The 21,115-nt window shown below is 38.8% G+C and overlaps 1 protein-coding gene across 2 annotated transcripts; it reads right to left on the minus strand.

The window, feature by feature from the left end:
- Positions 1 to 300: 300 nt before the first annotated feature.
- Positions 301 to 19,684, minus strand: LOC122439581 (zinc finger FYVE domain-containing protein 16-like). Of its 2 annotated transcripts, XM_043464760.1 has the most exons (6): positions 19,495 to 19,684; positions 16,592 to 16,715; positions 6,054 to 6,162; positions 3,161 to 5,415; positions 635 to 731; positions 301 to 540 (listed from the first exon to the last, which is right to left on the minus strand). In XM_043464760.1, exons 3-6 carry the CDS (start codon positions 6,121 to 6,123, stop codon positions 509 to 511), a joined length of 2,454 nt encoding a protein of 817 aa, XP_043320695.1. In that variant the 5' UTR covers positions 6,124 to 6,162; positions 16,592 to 16,715; positions 19,495 to 19,684; the 3' UTR covers positions 301 to 508. The 2 variants fall into 2 exon arrangements, with proteins under 2 accessions (XP_043320695.1, XP_043320696.1); XM_043464761.1 differs by lacking the exon at positions 16,592 to 16,715 and having other exon boundaries at positions 301 to 731.
- Positions 19,685 to 21,115: the final 1,431 nt, after the last annotated feature.

Raw genomic sequence — 21,115 nt, forward strand, 5'->3', positions numbered from 1 at the left:
ATACAGACACATACACAACTGTGAGAACTCAAGTAAGACCACCAAGATTTCTGCTGATGATAATAGTAAACTAGCTAAACATACAAACAAAATTGTAAAACTGAGAAAGGAAAGAAATATGTAAAAGACGAAACTGTACAAATAGTGTAACAATTCTATGAATTTATATAAAAATTATAAATATTATTACTACCTTATCTTTCATTCCCACTGTAGGTTGTAATTTTCTATAAGGTGGGAACTATTATCTTGCCTTATGCTATTAATATATAAGACTGGATACTATTTACTGGTAGATATTCTATAAATGTTTAGATTAAGACGATGAGGATGACAATGATGGTGACAAAAACAAATAGGCAGATGAAATGTAGCATTTAGGGACTTGGTACCTGTTAAAAGTTAATGAACTGCCATTCCAGAAACTGAATGCTTCCTTTCCAGACTGGTAGTAATAATTGTGAGAGTGGAACAAAAAGAAGAGAAACCAAGCCTTGGGATGTCCCACCTAAGCCAGATAAGTCAACACTAGGTCCTCGCCTTAAGAAAATAAAGAAGTTTATCTTTGTCACAATCTAGTTGTTTTTAAGATATATTCAATTACTGGAAGAAGATAGGTCAGATTAATACTCACCTTTACTAATAGTCTCATAGCAGACTACACACACTCTTGCCTCCTTCTCTAGATACTGCAATTTACACTTCCTATTACAACAGACACCGCAAAACACCTAAAGAGAATAAAATATCGAATTTGATTTTGTTTCAAGCATGATTATACCTACTGGAGGCAAACACCATTTTTCTGATTACATGACAAGTTTTCTAATCACTGTAATCATAGGTAATTATTAAAATGCTTTTTTATTTTTATTGTTTTACTTACATGAGGTTTCTACAACTTAAAATTATATTACTGATGAGAATCCCTTTAAATCAATTACACTAATCAGAAGGGGAAAAAAACTTTCTTAAGTAATAAGTTCACAATTTTAAAAGCTTTCTGTCATCCTTTACAAACCTTTTTTTTTTTTTTTTCCCCAACTTTTTGGTTGTGCTGCATTGCATGTGAGATCTTCAAATCCCAATCAGGGATCAAACCCACACTCCATGCAGTGGAAGTACAGTCTTAACCACTGGACTGTCAGGGAAGTCTCCTTCCTTTACAACTTTTAGAAGTAGAATGTTGTTCAAAAGAGAAACAGACTCAGATTTACAGAGAACAAACTAGTGGTTACCAGTGAGGAAAGTGAGGAAGGGCAAGAAAGGGGCAGAGGATTAAAAGGCACAAACTAACAAGTACAAAATAAACTACAAGGATGTGTTGTATAGCACAGGGAATACAGCCAGGATTTTATAATAACTACAAATGGAGTATAATCTTTAAAAATTGGGAATCACTATGTTGTACACTTGAAACTTTCATAATATTATAAATCAACTACACTCAGTTAAAAAAAAAAAAACAGAACACAGTCAGGATGGCTGCTATCCAAAAGTCTTCAAGCAATAAATGCTGGAGAGGCTGTGGAGAGAAGGGAACCCTTTGCATGTGGGATGACTGACGGCCACTATGGAACAGTTTGGAGATTCCTTAAAAAACTGGAATTAGAACTGCCATATGAAGCAATACCACTTCGGCATACACACTGAGGAAACCAGATCTGAAAGAGACACGTGCCACCCCAATGTTCATCGCAAGACCTTTATAACTAGCCAGAATGAAGCAACCTAATGCCATCACCAGATGAAGATGAATAAGGAACTTTTGTACATATTACACAATGAATTTTACTCAGCCGTCCAAAAAGAATTCATTTTGAACCAGTCCTATGAGATGAGATAAACTGGACCCCTTATACACAGCTGAAGTTAGCCAGAAAGATAAAACAACACCAACAACACATATCACTATGGAATTTAAGAGAAAGATTAGGTACACGATAACCCGATATGCTAAAACAGAAAAAGAGACACAGAAAACATAACAGACTTTTAACCTTGTGGGAGACACGGTGAGGCTGGAACTGTTTCAACAAGAACAGCTATGTATACTATCTAGGAGTGAAACAGATCACCACGCCCAGGTGGGCGAATGCGAGACAATGCTCCGGCCTGGTCACTGGAAGACCCAGAGAATCGCGTGGAGAGGGAGATGGGGGGATCGGGATGGGAATTTAAGTGTAAATCTATGGCTGATTCATATCAACTGTATGAGCAAAAACCCGACTGAAATGTTTGTGAAGTTAATTAGCCTCGCAAACTGAATAAAAAAAATTTAAAAAAAAAAAAAAAAAAAAAAAAAAAAAAAAAAAAAAACAGAACAAAACAAAAACCACAAATAGAGGGCTTCTGCTGGCCAATGCAGGAGACACAGGTTCCACCCCTGATCCAGGAGGATCCCACATGCTGCAGAGCAGCTAAGCCCGTGTGCCACAACTCTTAAGCCTGTGCCCTAGAGTCTGTGAGCCGCAACAAGAGAAGTCACTGCCGTGAGAAGCCTGCACACTGCAACTAAACAGTAGCCCTTACTTGCTGCAGCTAAAGTGAAGTCACTCAGTCGTGTCTGACTCTCTGCGACCCCGTGGACTGTGGCCCACCAGGCTCCTCCGTCCGTGGGATTCTCCAGGCAAGAATACTGGAGTGGGTTACCATTTTGGGAAAAAATGCAATGTTATTTCTATAGGCAAGTCTTAGAATTCACAGACAATTAAGACAGAACACAAATGAAGTCATCTGCAGTGTTCTGAACCTCGGGCAAGTCAATCTGCTTTTTTTCTCAGTGTTTACCTCAGGTATCAAGCATAACACTACCTGCAGAGTAGTCGTGAAATTAACTATTCAAGGATAAACTGGAATCTAACTGAATTCCGTACATCTGATATATTAATGTCAGGGAGAAAATGACACACATTGTTAGATTTCACAAAAATCAGTGTTCCTCATTTCCTGGTATGTAATACCCATGACTGTGTGACATTTATTCAAACTTCAAGCAATCTATAAAAATGGCAGTGCTTTATATATTTCCACATAAATGAAAAACAATGATTTTAAATTAACTGAATCTTTTAATCGTCTATTAATCAGTTTTTCTGTCATATAAAATTTCATTTAAAATGCCTCAAAAGAATAAAAGACAAACATTTTTATAGCTTACTTTTCCACATGCTCGGCAATGATGTCTCCGTTTCGTAAAAGTAAATTTGACTTGGCAGTTCATACAATTTGGAGCTTCTGAATCAGGAACCCAAGTAGGTTGTTTCTGGCCCAAAACAAGGCCATCTTTGCAAGTGTTTGCAGGAAGAGACTCTTCATTTGCAGTTACAAAACTGGACCCACCTTCAAAATTACTTTCTATATCAATGTAATTAGAATTGAAGCTAACCTGAGGGTCAGTCACAGAATCTGTAGTATAGGTGGCTGGAACAGTGGTATTTGTTATCCTGGGTTTACTTTCAGGCATATTTGGAATATCCAGTTTATTTGGTTCCTTTGAACTCCTTGTTCTTGATGGAACACTAAACAATTGCTTAGGTCTGGCCCCTCTAACATGAACAGACTGACTGTTACTATCAGAGACTGATAATTCATTTGTAATCTCAGACTTACTGCTAGATAACCCTTGTTCAACTGGAACTGTACTTTTTTCACCTAAAGAAAGGCTACCATTTTCAGCTGTATTTTGTTTATCAACTGTTTCACAAATCATATTAATACCAGGACTTTCCCCAGTAGCTCCTGCTTCAGCATTGAAATATATATTATCAATACTTCCATCATCTAGGCCTTTCATATCTATCTGATTCATTTGAGACTTTGCATCATTTATATTTTCTTCAAATGATTTTATGTTACTCGTTTGAAGATACTGTTCAGTGAGAAAGGCATCAAGTTCAGCATCACTAATTGGTGCGCCACTTTTCATGCCTTCATCAATGTTAAAGTAATCTAAGTCTTGTCCATCAATATCACTGCTTGAAAAAGTGAGACCTTCACAATGATCAGGAGATTCTGGGGCACTAGCGCCAGAAAGCTCTATTTGAGATTCTGCGGGTGTACAAGAACTGCTGTTATCAGGGTAATCCACAGATTCAACTCTAATTACCATCTGGTTAGAATCTACCTTTCTATCTCCCATCTTTTCAGTTAATGGCTGATGAAGTATGTTTTTACATTTATCCTGTTTCAAAAGATCAGTCTCCTTCAAAGATTCCCCACCTGGAGTAACTTTCTTCTGTATTTCTTCATGTACAGTCACTGCATCCTGTACATTATCTTTATTTTCATTCTGGGGTAAAAAATCACCATGACCTTTACTGTCAATTAAAGATCCACACAAAGACCCAGGTACTGGAAGACAGGACAGTGAGGAGTATGTATTTTCACTTGAAACATGTAAAGCTGAAGCAGAATCTTGGATTACATCTCTATTATCATTAAGATCTAAATTTCTGGAGTCTTCTTTTGCAGATTCTTTTATAAATATAGCAGTCCTATCTTCCTCAATGGAAAAGTCGGGTAACTTGGAGCTTTCATCTCTTACATTTGAATCATTTAAGCATAAGCCTCCATTTTTTGGAAGACTGCTGCCTCCTTCTTTTAAACATTCTGTGGCAGCTTTACCTGGCACCTCTTCCTCTTCTTCTACCAAACAGCCAACAGCTTTTACTAACTCACATAGCTGGTTCTTGTGTTGTGGGTGGTCTTTGGCATCAAACACTTTGGAACTTTGTTGAGTCAAAGCAGATGGCATGCTAAAATCAACAACTGGTTCTGACTGATTAGAGATCTTTTTATCCTCTACATTTTCTTTCTCATTGTAATTACATGAATCTGAAAGTGCTGTATCCACTTTTACACCAAATTCTGTAGTTCCACTGATTCCTCTGCTTTGTAATTCAGAGCTGACATCATTCTGTTCCTCTCTGACTGTATTATTACCATGGTCTGTTGAAGACACACAGAAAGTTTCTGACACTGAAGATAAATCCAGTCCAATCAAGGAATCTGCACTAGACTTCGAATCATCTGGCAATAGTTTTTTAATATCTTCTTCACTATTAGTTACATGAACTAAATTACCCATGTCACTTATCAGATCACAGACAGGTTTACTACATCGTCCCATATATAGGGGCTGGATTTCATCTGAAGTGCCACCATCCACAGAAGAAAGGAGATCAAGCCCTGTTACATTTTTTTCATTCTGTATAGAAGTTAGTCCCTCAAGTATTTCTTCAGTCAGGGCAATCTGATTTGTCTCATAACCTGTTTCTGATGAGACACAACAATTAATGCACTGTTGATCCTTTGGTAGCAATGAAGTTACTTGTGAGGCAGTCAACTCCGAAGAGACTGAATAGTGCTTAGAATCATATGCCTTTTGTGCATCTTGGAGATAATCTTGTTCATCTAATTAAAACAGGAATATAATGTTAGTCAGGAGACCCAAATCAAAATTATTACAAAGATGTTATGGTTTCTACAACTTCTAAGCTTGTTTTTTTAGACCAGAGATAGATTACTCTCTTACTGATAATAATTTCAGAATTATTTTTATTTAGATTTAAACTATTTGGGGTTTTTACCTTTAAATGTAGATGTCATAATATGATAGAAACTCTACTTAAAATAACTGTTGCACTATAAAAACCAGACTGAGGAGAAGCTGCAAAACGATCTAACTTCTCTGTGCTGCCCGCCAGGTTCCTTGTCTTCATCCTGAGACAGGGAAGACATGATCTTTCATAGTAACGAAATACCAATTTCATGAAGAACTCTCAAGTTGCTTTTAGCTGGTTCATATGCTGGTTTTAAAGGTCTTTCTTTTACCTAAATTTATATCTGGAAAGAAACGTCTAGTTTTCTTACTTCTATGTCTGGCTATTGGTTCTATTCAGTATAAGATTACACTAATTCATTATAATGAGATATGTGAATGTTTTACAGAAGATAACCATGTGACCAAAATTGAAACCATATTTTGCTAAGAGTACTAATTACCAACATTTTAAAATTACATTAATGGTACAAATAAAAAATCAACAAACCTGGATTCTGTTCAAAATCATCGAGAAGTCTGTCCAAGTCACTGACTGCTGCTTTAAAATAACTGTCCATTCTACTTGTAGACTTATTCAGAATTTAATTCTTGTGTGGCTAAAAAATACAAAGTATGATAGTTCCTTTAATTCATTATATTCCTTTAATTCCACGTACTGCATGCCAAGAAACATAGTTAGGGAATAGACACAAATAAAATTTAAGAGTATTGTTTTGAAGAATCTGTGATATATTTGGGGAAATTCCTCTATACATACAAAAATGACATGAAAACAAACTCTTAACAACATAACACGTATACAGAAACTACTGTAAAATTTAAAACACTCATCTAAATAACTCATGGGTCAAAGAATTCATAGCTGAAAACTAAAAATAGCTGTAAGTACCATGTATCAAATAATATAAAATATACTACATATAAATAATACTGCATGTAAAAACTTGTGAGAATCAGTAAAAGTGGCACTTCAACAGATACGAAGAGACTTAGATGCTTAAACTAGGAAAGAAAGAATGAAAACAAGCTAAGAGCAGAAATTAAAGAAACAGAAAATAAGCATACAAGAGAGGTACAAGAAAGCTAAAATTAACTTTATGAATAAAGTAGATGAACCTTTGATCTGTGGCACAAACTCCACCAAATAAGCCTGAGAGACCTTGAAGGAATCTATCAATGACTAATGGGAAAATATAAAAGAACACAGGGGCTAAGCTGAAGGTGATCCCACTGGCTTAAATGGGACAAGTGAACATCAAATAAATGAGGCCTGACCACAAATCAAGAGGATTAGACACACATACACACACCAAGAGATCATAATGATACTAAAAACAGAAACAAAAACCATCACTCATTAGAGGGTTGCTAGGGCAGTAACCCATTACTCTGAAAATTGATATATTAAGAGAAAAGAACTAAGAATTTATTTTGCCCTTTATTTACAAAATGTACTTTAGGATAACAAAATAGTTGATAAGGAAGAGTTCTTTAGATAAGAATTCCAGTTGATAAATGCAGAAGGATGTTAACATTTTAAAAATCATCTCTTTACAGTCCCTACTGCAATAAATTGACTAGGCAATGGCTATCAATGGATGTCAAAACTGTTGAATGAAAGGCTGGTGGGAAACTTTATAACGTGGGATCAGGCCAATACATATGAATCCGGTGATCAATTTCACTATCAATAAATGTGAAAGAACCAAACATTACGTGCTTTATGTGGAAAACACAGAATCACATACAAAATATTCCTGCCTTAAAAAATAAAAACAGTAACTGACTCCAAATCTAATCAAGCTTTTAGCACTAACTGCATGCTTACAGGAAATTCAAGCATAGAGCGACAAGTTAAAGGACGTCATAAGAAAGCAATTAAGACTAAGTGCAGACCAGGGAACACTTCCAGCAATGTTCCTCAAACAGTTGATAGTGAATGACTTTTTAAGCTTTCAGTCTGTTACAAACTGTTACTTTTGTAAAACACAATACAAATTTTGCAGTAATATACAAACAAAAAGATATACATTATTAAACACATGTGAATGGTGGCCTGGAGTAAGGAAAAGGAGAGGGAAATGAAAGATACAAGACAATAAACAAATGAGAGCGCTTTACTAGAGCCACTGATGATAGTTACCACAAACTGCAACACAAGACTCAAAAAAATGATACTTTAAAGACGTAATTAAAAAGGTTAGAGTTTAATACAGAATCAAAGAACTGAAGACCTATCTGAAGAAATAACCTCAAATGCAGCCCAGAGAAATAGGGAAGAAGTAAATATGAAAAGAAGTTAAGAAACATGGATGACAGAATGAGACTGGCGCCCTACCAGGAGGATGGAGAGCACGGAACAAGCATGCTTGTAAAGATACTGCTAGGAGTTCCAGCACTGATCAAAGGCACAACAGATACAGGCCACCCATTACCAAGCAACATAAACACAGCTGACCCTTGAACCACATGGGTCTGAACTGCACAGTTCACTTACATGCAGGTTTTTTTCAATAGTAAATACTGCACAATCAGGGTTGGTGGAATCATGGATATGGAAGAACCATGGATACGGAGGACTGACTATAGGTTATGGAAGAATTTTTGACAGCAGAGAAGGTCAGCATCCCTAATCCTCATATGGTTCAACAGACTACAAAGAGGAATCCATAGTTACTCTATAGTGAAACTTTTGAATCCTGAAGACAGAAGAGACAGAAGGAAAGGGTCATCTTCAAAGGAACAATTAATTATCCTAGCACAAGGTAAACTTCAGAACAATTCTCAATAACAATGGTATGTCATCCTAATTCATTTAAGTGTATTACTTCTATTTCCATAAATTGTGGTTATACCATACATATACAAAAGAACATGAAAACACACAGACACCAAAAGAACTAAAAGGAACTTGGAGGAAGAGGTAATATAGGAAGAAGAAACATCAAAGAAACTTTCATTCTCAGAAAAAAAGCAACACAACTATGAAACAGCAACAGGAAGCCATACATTAGGAATATATGGAGAAAAAAGTAATCATGGAAATTGATAGCAGCAATCTAAAAATTCAAGTGAGGCTGACAGGATGAAGTAAAAGCAGTGCTTAGAGGGGTTTTTAATAGTATTAAGTGCATATATTAAAAAAGGAGAATGATCTAAAAATCCATCCTCTCAGTTTCCATCTTGGGAAATCAGAAAAAAAAGCAATTTAAGGCCAAAGTAGGTAGCAGAAAAGATAAATAAAATACATTAGAGCAGAAATCAATAAGTTAAAAACAGGAAAACAACAAAGAAATGAAGAAAATCACTGAAACCAAAAACTCTTTACAAAAGTAAAGTTGATAAACTAGGCTAATTTTAAAAAAGAGAGAAATACAAATTACCAATATCAGAAATGAGAGAGGGGTCATAACTACTAGTCAGGACACTTAGTGATATCATGGACACTTAGAGAAAAATAGAGGAATATTATGAACAACCCTATATCCCCAAACATGATCATTTCAATGAAATGGACCAATTTCTTGAAAAACACAAACTACCAAAATTCACGCAGGAGAAACAGGTAACCTAAAGTCCTACATATATCAATGAAACTGAATTAATAATTAAAAAACCTTCCACAAAATAAGTCACCAAGTCTAGACAGCTTCACTTGTGAATTTTATCAAACATTTAATGAAGAAATGATCCCAATTCTCCAAAGTCTCCTCCAGAAAAATGAAGCAGAGGGAACACTTCCTGAATCATTCTATAAAATCAGCATGACTCTAACACCAAACCATAAAGACATTACAGGAAAGGAAAACTGCAGACCAATGTAGCTTACGAACATAGACGTAAAAATCTACAACAAGATCTACCAAACTGAACCCAACGGTGCATAAACAGAATTATACACCACCACCAAATGGGATTTATCCAGGTACACAAGGGGGGTTCAACATCTGAAGATTAATCAATGTAATGTACCACATCAACAGACTAAAGAAGAGTTATCAAATAATCATACTGACTGAGGCAAAAGAAAAACCATTTGACAAAACCCAATACTCATGATAAAAACTCTCAGCAAATTATGATTAGAGGGGAACTTCTTCAGTTTGGTAAAGAGTATCTACAAAATACCTATAGCTCCTTCCATGGACACATCAAAATTACTATTTATTTTTAAAATATTTATTTATTTATTGTGGCTGTGCCAGGTCTCAGCTGTGGCATGTGGTTATCTTCGATCTGTTGTGGCATGCAGGATCTTTTAGTTGTTGCAGGCAAACTTAGGTGCAGCATGTGGGATCTAGTCCCCTGACCAAGGATCAAACCCAGGCTCCCTGCTTTGGAAATGCAGGGTCTTAGCCACTGGACCACCAAGAAAGTCCTAAGATTACTATTTAAAGAGCAACACTGATGAGAACTTGCAGAAAAGATCTTCTATAACTTAATATAAGAAGAAACCACAACAAGACGGGCAGGAAAGGTGGAGACATGGTACAGTTAAGACGCACAGCCCTGGGTGGGTGACCCATAAACAGCATGAACGATCGCAGAGGTTCTGCCCAAGGAATGAGAAGGCTGAGCCCCGCAGCAAGTTTCCCAGCCTGGAGGTCCTGCAACAGGAGGACAAGCGCCCTCAAACATTAGGCTTTAGGCTTACACTCAGGAAAGCCAGAGGGCCGGGAGAAAGAGAGACTTAAGAGTTCACACAAAATCACACATGCTCTGAGATCCAGGGCAGAAGCAGTAATTTGAGAGGAGGTTGTGTCAGACTCACTTGCTGATTTCAGAGAGCCTCTTGGAGAGGCAAGAGGCAACTGGGACTTACCCTGGGGACACAGATGCTGGCATCGGTGATTCTGAAGAGCTCATTGTACCATTTGGATACTTGTGATGATAAGCATCATTCTGGCTTATTAGCCATAAGATCTGGACCCAACCAACAGCAGGCCAGCATCAGCTCCAGGACACCCCAGATCTCAAAGCCACCCATGTCAGGAAACAGCCCCACCTACCGGCAGGCCAACACCAGCCTCAGGACCCAGCGTCGCCCACTAATGGGCCAGTACTAGTCCTGGGCCAATCAGCTCATGACCCAGCCCTGTCCACCAGCAGTCCAGCATCAGGATTGGGACACCCCAGGCCATACAGCCAGCCATGCCAGGACCTGCCCCTGCCACCAGCAGCGGGCAGCCTTCACACTTAGGGCCTGGCAACCAAACCAGAGGTCAGCCACACCTACCAGGATGCCCACAGCAGTCGTCCCACCACAAAGGAAGGGCCCATGCCGTCCACCCAGAGTGCACTCCCTACAGCACAGAGGTCTGCGGACGAGAGGGGAGAGGGCCATGGACACCACAGGACACCTTCTACATGAGGCCACTAGTCCAAGAGCAGGAAGTGCAACCCACCTACCAAACACACAGAGTCAGAGACAGAATGAGGCAACAGGAGAGTACGTCCCAAATGAAGGAATAAAAGAAAACCCCAGAGGAAGAACTAAGTGGAGATAAGCAACCCACTTGATAAAGAGTTCATGGTAATGATCACAAAAATGCTCAAGCACTTGGTAGAAGAACAGATGAACACGGTGAGAAATTAGTTCCTAGCAAAGAATTAGAAAATATAAAGAACCAAACAGAGTTGGAGAATACAGTAACTGAAAGAAAAAAATACACTGGAAGGAATCAGCAGTAGGAAAATACAGAAGAACAGATCAGTGAACTGGAAGACAGAGTAGTAGAAATCACTCAAGCTGAACAGGAAAAAAAAAAAGAATTCAGGGGAAAAAAAAAGACAAGAGACCTCTGAGACGACATTAAATGTACTAACTTTACATTATAGGAGTTTCAGGAGAGGAGGAGAGAAAGGAGCAGACACATATTGCACATACTGCAAAACACATAACTGATAAAGGACTTGTATCTAAAATCCTCAAAAAAACTCTTAAAATTCAATAATTATTGGGCTGGCCAAAAAGTTCGTTCAGATTTTCCATACGATGTTACGGGAAAACCTGAAGGAACTTTTTAGCCTACCCCAATAGATAATAAACAATCCAGTTTAAAAACAGGCAAGAGTTCTGAACAAATATGTCTCCAGACAAGAAAGGAAATCAATCCTGAATATTCATTGGAAGGAATGATGCTGAAGCTCCAATAGTTTGGCCACCTGATAACAAAGAGCCAACTCATTGGAAAAGACCCTGATACTGGGAAAGATTGAGGGCAAGAGGAGGAGGAGGCAACAGAGGATAACACAGGGTGGATGGCATCACTAACTCAATGGACATGAGTATGAGCAAGCTCCAGGAGATGGTGAAGGACAGGGAGGCCTGGTGTGCTGCAGTCCGTGGGGTCACAAAGAGCCAGACACGACTGAACAACAACATATAGCACAGGGAACTCTGCTCAGTTCTCTGTAATAACCTAAATGGGAAAAGATTTTTAAAAAGAATGGGTACATGCATATGTATAACTGAATCACTCTGCTGTACACTGAAACAAACAATTATTGTTCATCAGCTGTATTCCAACATAAAATAAAAGTTCAAAGGCTTCCCTGGAGGCTCAGTGCTGAAGAATCCACGTGCCATGCAGAAGACACACGTCTGACCCCTGGTCTGGGAAGACCCAGATGCCACGGAGCAACTAAGTTTGTGCCACAACCGCTGAGTGTATGTGCCGGAGCCCAGGAACCACAACTACTGAAGCCCTCGCGCCCTAGGGCCCATGCTTTGAGACAAGAGCAGCCACTGCAACGAGAAGCCCATGCACCACAATAAAGAGCCCCTGCTCACTGTAACTAGAGAAAAGGCTGCACAGCAATGAAGACCCAGCACAGCCAAAAATGAAATATATAAAATTACTTTTTAATTTAAAAAAGATGAAAAAGTTGCAAACACGCATACGATAAAACACTGAACATTATTTATCTTTAGAGAACTATAGATTAAAATAATAAGATACCTTTTCGCATCTACTACAATGGCTGAAATTTTAAAAAAAACCCTGACAATACCAAATGCCCCAAGGAGGCCAAGCAGCAAGAACTTTCATTTAGGAATGCAACGTGTAAGGTGACCTGGGAAGACACCTTGGTGGTCTCTTATAAAACTACACATTGTCTTACCATATGATCCAGCAACGGTAATACTAGGTATTTACCCAACTGATTTAAAGATTTATGTCCACACAGGCACTTAGGTGTGAAAGTTTATAGCAATGTTATTCATAACTGCCAAAATGTGGAAGCATCCAAGATGTCCTTCAATAGGTGAGAGGATAAATAAACCTTGGTACATCCACGCAATGGAATTTAGTTATCCACTGAATATTATTCAGTCATATGAAGAAATATACTATCAAGCCACAAAAAGATGGATGAATTTTAAAGGGGTATTGCTAAAGAAGTCAGTCTAAAAAAAATCTATGTACTACTATAGGTTTCTAATTTTATGATATCCTGGAAAGGGTAAAACTAGATAGACAGTAAATAATACATCAGTGATAACCAGTGATCTGGACTAGGGGAGGACTGAACAGGTAAAGCAAAGTGGATTTTTTAGAGTGGTGAAATTATTCTGTAGAATACTATAATAGTGAATACAAAACATTAAGTGTTTGTTAATACCCACACAACTTTATAATACAAAGAACAATCTCAATGTATGCAAATTTAAAAAATATTTAGAAGACTGGAGAACTCAGATGGAACACAGAATTTGAAAAAAAAAAAGTCTAAATGCATTATGAATACATAAAACAACCATGCTGAAGAGGGTGGAAAAATAAAAGTTCTACCTTGGGAAATGAGTTGAGTCTAAAAGCAACACAAGCATTATATTCTAGTTCAGGGATTCCCAACCTCCGGGATCTAATGCCTCTGGGGAAGAGCTGATATAATAATAATAGAAATAAAGTACAGAATAAATGTAATGCACTTGAATCATCCTGAAAGCACCCTACCCACCCCGGTTCATGGAAAACTTGTCTTCCGTAAAACTGATCCCTGGGCCAACCACCCAGCAGAACCACTGCTCTAGTTGATAAAACTGTTTCTCATGGGGGTATAGGTTAATTCTGAAACCATCATACACATGTTAGAAATGAAATTAAATAAATGGATGGCTGATGGTGGGAGCAAGGTCTCCCACTTTCAGAGGGAAAGGTTATAGTTAAGTTAGGGGGAAGAAGCTAGAATATGATCCATACGGTAACAAATTTGAGCTGGAGACATCAGAATAAATTCATGTTCATCTTAATATGCACACAGGGGGTTACACATCTGTAATAATTTTTAACTTGAAATATTTGCAGATATTATCATAAACCCATTTACCTCTTGCTCCATCAGCTGAAAGGGCCTAAAATCAAGACAGTCCTAGTGACAACAAACACACTTGAGCCAGGGCCTGGTTTCTTCAACAGAAGGAACCAAGGTTCCTTGCAGAAATGGCTGACTCTAAGACTGGGACAGGAAATATACAAGAAGGGCATGGAGTATCTTGTAACGCCAGAAAGTAAGGAAACGCATGTGCACAGACACTGCACACACACTATGAACGAGGTATGTCAAAATCTACCTCCCATTTGGTCTTTTTCAGGAACTACTAGAAAATGTACTTTGCCAACATGAAGGTAACAGACACCAAGGAAGAAAGACCTGACATCCTAGAAACAAGCTATCCACCACAGGGGAGAGACAAAAGAAATTCACAGATGACCATAAACGACACTTCAGGAAGACAGCTGTGCAACAGGTCTAGAGAGCTACCCATCAAGATGGAAGCAGGGTGATAGGAAAGATGCTGCAAAGTAAACAGACAGATTATCTGATACATGAGAATCTACCAAAAGATTTACGTCTTGTCTGAAAGGTTGTTAACATATTAAATAAAAGATGAAAAAAGATATATTAAGAAACGAAGATAATTTTAACTATAGGAAAAACACAAAATTATCTAAGAACGTATCATTATAATATACTACCTAGCTCAGCTGCACAAAATATTTACATGGTTAAACAACGTGTGCTGGGACCCTTTGGATTGTAGCCCACTAGGCTCCTCTGTCCATGGGATTTTTCAGGCAAGAATACTGGAGTGGGTTGCCATGCCCTCCTCCAGGGGATCTTCCAACCCAGGGATGGAACCTGCGTCTCCTCGTCTCCTGCATTGCCAGGCAGATTCTTTACCACTGAACCACCTGGGAAGCCCCTAAAAATTAACATATAACATGCAAACATAAAGGAGAGAAGTGCGGTATTTAAATGTGGAGGTTGGTATAACAAAACTAAACTCCCACCTTCTGTAATAGAAGTTGGTAAATAATATCTAAAACTTATTTGTTTACTTTGTGGTAAGATAGGAGTAGGAGAGAGAGAGAGAGAGCTGTATAAGAAAGTGTCTTATTTAAAAACCTAGAGGTGAAAAAAAGAGTTGAATAATTGCTGACTGTGGGGCAACATTTCTCCATAAAGGTTCTGTGAGAGAATTAATCCTTAATGCCCTGAGGCGTCCACTCTATGCGATGAATTAACTTACAGTTGGCCCTCCATATCCACAGCTCCTCAGTATCTGAAATTCCTCTGTATCCATGGATTCAACCAAGCAGGATCATGTAGTACTGTAGTATTTATTTACTACTGGAAAAAATAAAGGTCCACGAATAAGTGGACCTGCAGTTCAAACTTCAGTTGTTCAAGGGTCAATTATAGTTATAAATCACCCCTTGGGGGAACTGAGAAAGCAGTTGGTCAAATTATTTTCTGTGTTTGTGATTCCGATGAGGAACATTTAGAAAAGCTGCTTCTGCTTTTGCTTCTGCAGAGGGGGATTTATGGGAGAGGATGAGGGCAGAGGGCTGTTTTTCATTATAAGTCTTGTAGTATTATTTCATTTTTTAAATTATGTACAGGTATCCTTTAGATAAATATTATGTTAAAAATAAACATAGCAAAAAGTAATAAAGGAATTCTGAATACAAAATGTATTAAAAAAAATAAAGTGCAGAACTGAAGGAAACACTTCTCATTAGAAAAAGCCAGATAATTTCTCTTGAAGAATATAGAATTTATTAAGTAATACTTAACAAAGTATTTCTACTTATAAAGTATTTCTATCTAAATAGCACTGTATTACTAAGCACTATGTTCTTTAAGGCACCCAAAAGATACAAAAAAAGTAGGATAATTAATCATAATCTAATAATTTATAAAAGGTATGATGGGGTGTGTGCTTAGTCACTCAGTCATGTCCAACTCTTTGCGACGCCATGGACTGTAGCCCACCAGGCTCCTCTGTCCACAGAATTCTCCAGGCAAGAATACCAGAGTGGGTTGTCATTCCTTTCTCCAGGGGATCTTCCCGACCCAGGGATCAAACCCTGGTCTCCTGCACTGCAGGCAGATTCTTTACCATCTGAGCCAGCAAGGAAGTATGATACTGAAATCTTTTGACATGAAATCTTACTAAACTGCACATACTTCCCATTTCAATCAAGACTGAGTTTATGTGCCAGTAATCTACCTTGTACAGAAGACACAAAATACAAGACATACTCCCTATTCTAAGGAATTTTATTTACATGTGCACAATAACCTGCTTTAAGTAGTATCTTTACTCACTTGGTTATTTATGTACACATAATTTTACAAACAAATATTTACACTATTTAGTTTTAAAAAAATGATTTTTAAAAATCTCTTCATGAGTGAAACCAAATTGGCAACAACGTGGAAGATTTGCCAGAAAACAAAAAACCAACAGTAAGGATGCTCCTAAAATGGTTCAAGTGAGAGATGATGAGAGCCTAAACTGAGACAGATTAGACAGAAAGGAAACAGATACAAAAGTGGCTAGAGAATGGTGACTTTTGGAGAGTGAAAACAAGGGAGAAAGCTAGGATTAGCTAGGTTGCCATCACAAGTGAGTAGGTGGCCAGCAGTACCACTGACCACAGCGGACCATACAAAGAGGAGCAGGACTGAGGGAAAACAAAGAGTTTGCGTTTGAACTGGTGTTTGAAGTACCTTGAGAATGTCCTGGGGGAGATGTCCAATAGGTAGCTGAATGTAAGGATCTGGAATGCAGGAGAGAGGTCTGAGATAAAGATTTGGAAATTGGCAGCACATAGCTGTTAACAGATGAAATCACCTAGGAAGAGAATACAGAAGAGGACAGGAGCCTGATATCAGAAAACTAAAGGTCACAACTGGTATTCCTAAAGCCACTCTGAAAGAACTTTGCCCAGAGTTCTACGTACTTCTATAGAAAAATATCCAGTATATAATGTTAAAAGACAAAAAAAAGAAAAAAATCAAACTATAAAAACTCATGCATAGTACAAACTCATTTTTACAAATAAGTTGTAAAAAAAAAAAAAAAATAGTATTAGCCAAGGGCACAATGAAAAAAAAAACAGAGGAGCAAACGCCAAACTATTAATAATGGTGTCTGAGATTATGTAAGCTTTTCACATCTATGTTATATGTCCTTATAGTATTTTTTAACAAAAATAAACTACTATAAATGGGAAAAAAGTTAATTTTGTTCCTTTCCTTCAAAAAATGATAGCATGTATCCTTATAATATAAAAAGATAATACAAATCTTTTAGAAAAACACTTGGACACTGGACCATAAATAGGCAAAAAATATGAACAAACAATTAGTAAAATCATGAAAAAAAATTCAGTGTACAGTCTGTACCATCAAAGTAACACAAATTAGAATACATACCTTTAGCTGCCTACTAAATCAGAATACAATCTTTCTAATAATAAAAGCACACATGGTTGGTAAGGGTCTGATAAAAAGAGCCTCACAGACCCTGATGATAAGAAGTAAATCGGTATACTCAGTCAGGGGAACAATATGACGATATATACCAAAAGACTCAAGAAAGATTCCTAAGATTTGATCTAATAATTCACATTTCATAAATTCAAGAAAATAATTCAAAACAACTAAAACTATGCAAAGATATTTTGCCAGATCATTAATTAAAACAATCTAGACACCAACATTAGGATATAAAAGATTATGTAGACATCAAAAGTAATGTTTATGTCTGTCAAGACAAAGGTACATACTCTATGACCTAGCAACTCTACTTCTAAAGAAACACTAGTACTATACTCAAGAATACATTACAAAGAACTTTCAATGTTGCAGTGTTTGTAATAGTGAAAACTGCAAAGAACCTAACAGCTCATTGATATGAGAATGATTAAATCAGCCTTTTCAAACTGTGGCCTGAGGGCCCCTAAAAACCCCAAATCTTTCCGGGGGTGAAGACCTTCCTGTCCAAATATTTATCTGTGCAAGGATGGCTTTTCTTAATATGCTTCAGCTTAAATAAGGTAGCACACCAAATGAGATTCTACCTGTCTCCTACAATACCAGATGTTAAAGTGATCTACAAAAATGTAAAAAACAACAAAAAACCACCTTTCTAATATTTTTTTAAAAATACTTTAGCTATTTTAAACATTATTTTTAATATATAATTAATTGGTTTATTGTTAATTTTAAATGAATAAATGAAAACTTTTAATTTTCAGTTTCAATTTCTAAAGTAGTATATACACTTCATTAGAAAAACAAAAACTCTATTACTCTTCGATAATATTTAAGTGTAGAAAGGGAACCTGAGACCCACTGGATTAAATAAACTGTGATACTTTCATATTATCTAGCATATCAGGGGATGACAGTTAACAGGTAATTTAGTTTTACCTGTAATATAACTATTTCAAAAGATAGTTTGTTCATGTATCAGTAGTGTAATCAAAATCATAGTTATATCTATGAAGTTTTTTTAAAACATGGGGAAATGCTCAAAATATAATTTTAAGCAAGAAAAGTGGGTAATCCAACTGTATATAAAATCTCATCATCTTAATTAAGAAAATGCCACGGGGAAAAGACTCGGGTAAAAAGTCAAAATTAACTATTGCTGATTACCTTTAACTGTGGAATCATAGTTGATTATTTTCCCTTTTCCTTTAACATTAAAAAAAAATTACACTAAACACGCAGTTTAATATCCGGGGGAGGAAAAAAAAAGAAAGAAATTAGATGAAAAACTAGTTCTCCCAGATCAAACCACTGAACTGCTAATTCAAAAGACAAGCTCGAAACAATAAATTAAGGAACCTAATTCGATCAACAAGCTGCCTATTTTGTCAAAGAAAAAAATAGTTATCAAATGTGGGGGCTAGAGGGTGCAAGAACACCCTCAGTCTGGAATATAATAATAGGCAATCACAGTAGTACAAATGAAGTTAACAGTTTAAAAGTTAGATCACCTTTTATAATTTTTCAAAGGTACAAAAGAAAACGTAGACGGAAGGAACGCCGCCGCGTCCTTCGGGTCTAAAACGACGAGAAAAAAAATGCCTGGGTGCGGGAACAGGCTTCGCTAGAGCTCGGGCGGCGATGACAGATCGGTCTGCGGGGGCCGAGTCCTTTCGGCGCAGAGGCTGCCACTCTCTCGCGAGGAACGGCAGCCCCTCGGGCAGGCGCTGCACCCCCGCCCCGGCCGGACAGGCGGCCCGGGGTCACGGGGGGCGCTTCTCCCTCCACCCGCCGCGGCCCCAGGGGGTCGCTCCCCCGGGCAGCGCCGAGCACTCCGGGCGGCCCAGGTGGGTGGGACCCGGCAAACAGTCGCCGTGATTGCCATCCTAGCCTGGCCCGGCCCTCCAGGCTTTACCGAGGGGGCCGCTCAGGTTGAGGGTGCTGATTTCCCAGCCAGTTTCGTGGCGGGGAGGTCGGAAAAGGAATGGCTCCGGGGGGCCCAAGGCTCTGCCCCTGGAGGCGCAGGAGGGCCAGACCCAGCGCCTAGCTCAGCGCGACCAGCGGCCACCCCGCCCCCTCCGGGAGGGCAACAGGGGTGAGAAGAAGCCAAGACGCCTGTAACAGGGAACTCTTACCTCCCCACACCCCTGCGGAGCTCTCTGACGACCTACCGAGACGCCGCGCGGAGGAGTGAAGGGCGACCCCGGCCGGGAGTCCAGAGAGTGCTAGACGTCGGCTCAAGGTTTGTTTCCAACCCCTTCCCTCCGCGACCGGGGAAAAAGCAGACAGCGCAGGCGCAGAAGAGGCTTTCCTCTGACTCGCACGCCCCCTCCTTCGGCGTCCGCGGCCTCCACTATCGCAAGGCGCCTGCGCGCAGCGATGCAGGGGTCTAAGCCCCGGGCCCTGGGCTTCTTACCGGAAATGCCTGAGGAGGCTCTGAGGTCGCGCGAATGCCGGGAAAATCGGCCGTAGGTTGGGAGTCGGTTTCTCACTAGAGGCCTTCGAGGCGGGATCCGGTGGCGGCCGGTGTCATTGTCCGGCTTCTTTCGTCCTTCGCTGACCTAGACGCAGCGCCCCCCGCCTCCCACCCCCGGCCTCCTGCGTCCTCCGGCCTGTACTGGACACACCCGCCTGCTGGGCAGCCAACCCGGCCTGCTCCCCCCGCCCCCGGCGCTGCTGCTATCCCGGAAAACCTCAGTTTTTTCTTTTTTTTTGGCTTCAGACTAGTTTTGCAACCACCCCACCACCCCTCCTCCTGGCAGCAACAGAAATGCTCCTAACCCACTGCCAAGCCTTAAGCCCTCCAGCTGACTGGCCATTCCCAAGGGCTCTGTCTTTGCCTCTCACTTGCTTTTAGTTCTGCTTTTCTGACAGTGGCCACGAGAACAGCTGCCTCTTCTGTCTGCAAACAAAAGCTAACTCATCTGGAGAAGTAAACGTCAATCATGTGATGTATATTTGGGCTTCTTTGAGCTTTACTATTTTCACCACCAATTTCCTGTAAATTTAAATGAGGGATGAAAAGACATCAATGTGGGTGCAGGGTATTACAGACTAGGGAAAATAATCCATCGGTGGCCAAAAAGTTTTAAAATTCACAATCCATACTGGTCTTTCAGAAATTTCAAGAGCTTTAGCATCTCAAGAGTATTTCAGTCTGATGTAAATTTGTGGTGAAAAATTTGAGAGTCAGGATCCAAATCTACAACTTGGACGTATGGTTTGTGATCTTTCAAAGATACTTCATCTTGATTTTCCTAAACTCTGAAATGAAATTGTGTAGGTTTAGCTCAACAGGGAAACGTATTGATTTCTTAAAATAATTTAGTGAGCATCTGCTATGTGACAGACACTGCTTTAAGTGCTTTGCTTAGATTATTCATTTAATCCTAAGAATAATTCTACCAAGTGCAGTGTGCATTTTCTCTACTGTATGTATGCTGTTGCTCCCAGATAAATAAAAAGAAGTCACTAACCCTTATAGAAACAGTCTTACAGCAGTGATGCATGTATACAAGTGCCTATTTGAGATAGAAGTATTTATATTGCACAATGTGAGGACAAAGACTAGAAATAGAAAACACTTAAGACCTTAAACAGATAAGTGGGAAAAGTGTCGACATGAACAGCAATTCACAAAATAAGAAATGTGTACTGCATGTTTTACTAATGTTCAAACTCATTAATATGAGAAGACAAAAGAGACATGTCCCCTGGATCTAATTAGTTTGTTTACTTTGTGAGTAAACTCCATTG

Source organism: Cervus canadensis, chromosome 4 (assembly GCF_019320065.1).
Source record: "Cervus canadensis isolate Bull #8, Minnesota chromosome 4, ASM1932006v1, whole genome shotgun sequence".
In the NCBI taxonomy this organism is placed as follows: Eukaryota; Metazoa; Chordata; class Mammalia; order Artiodactyla; family Cervidae; genus Cervus; species Cervus canadensis.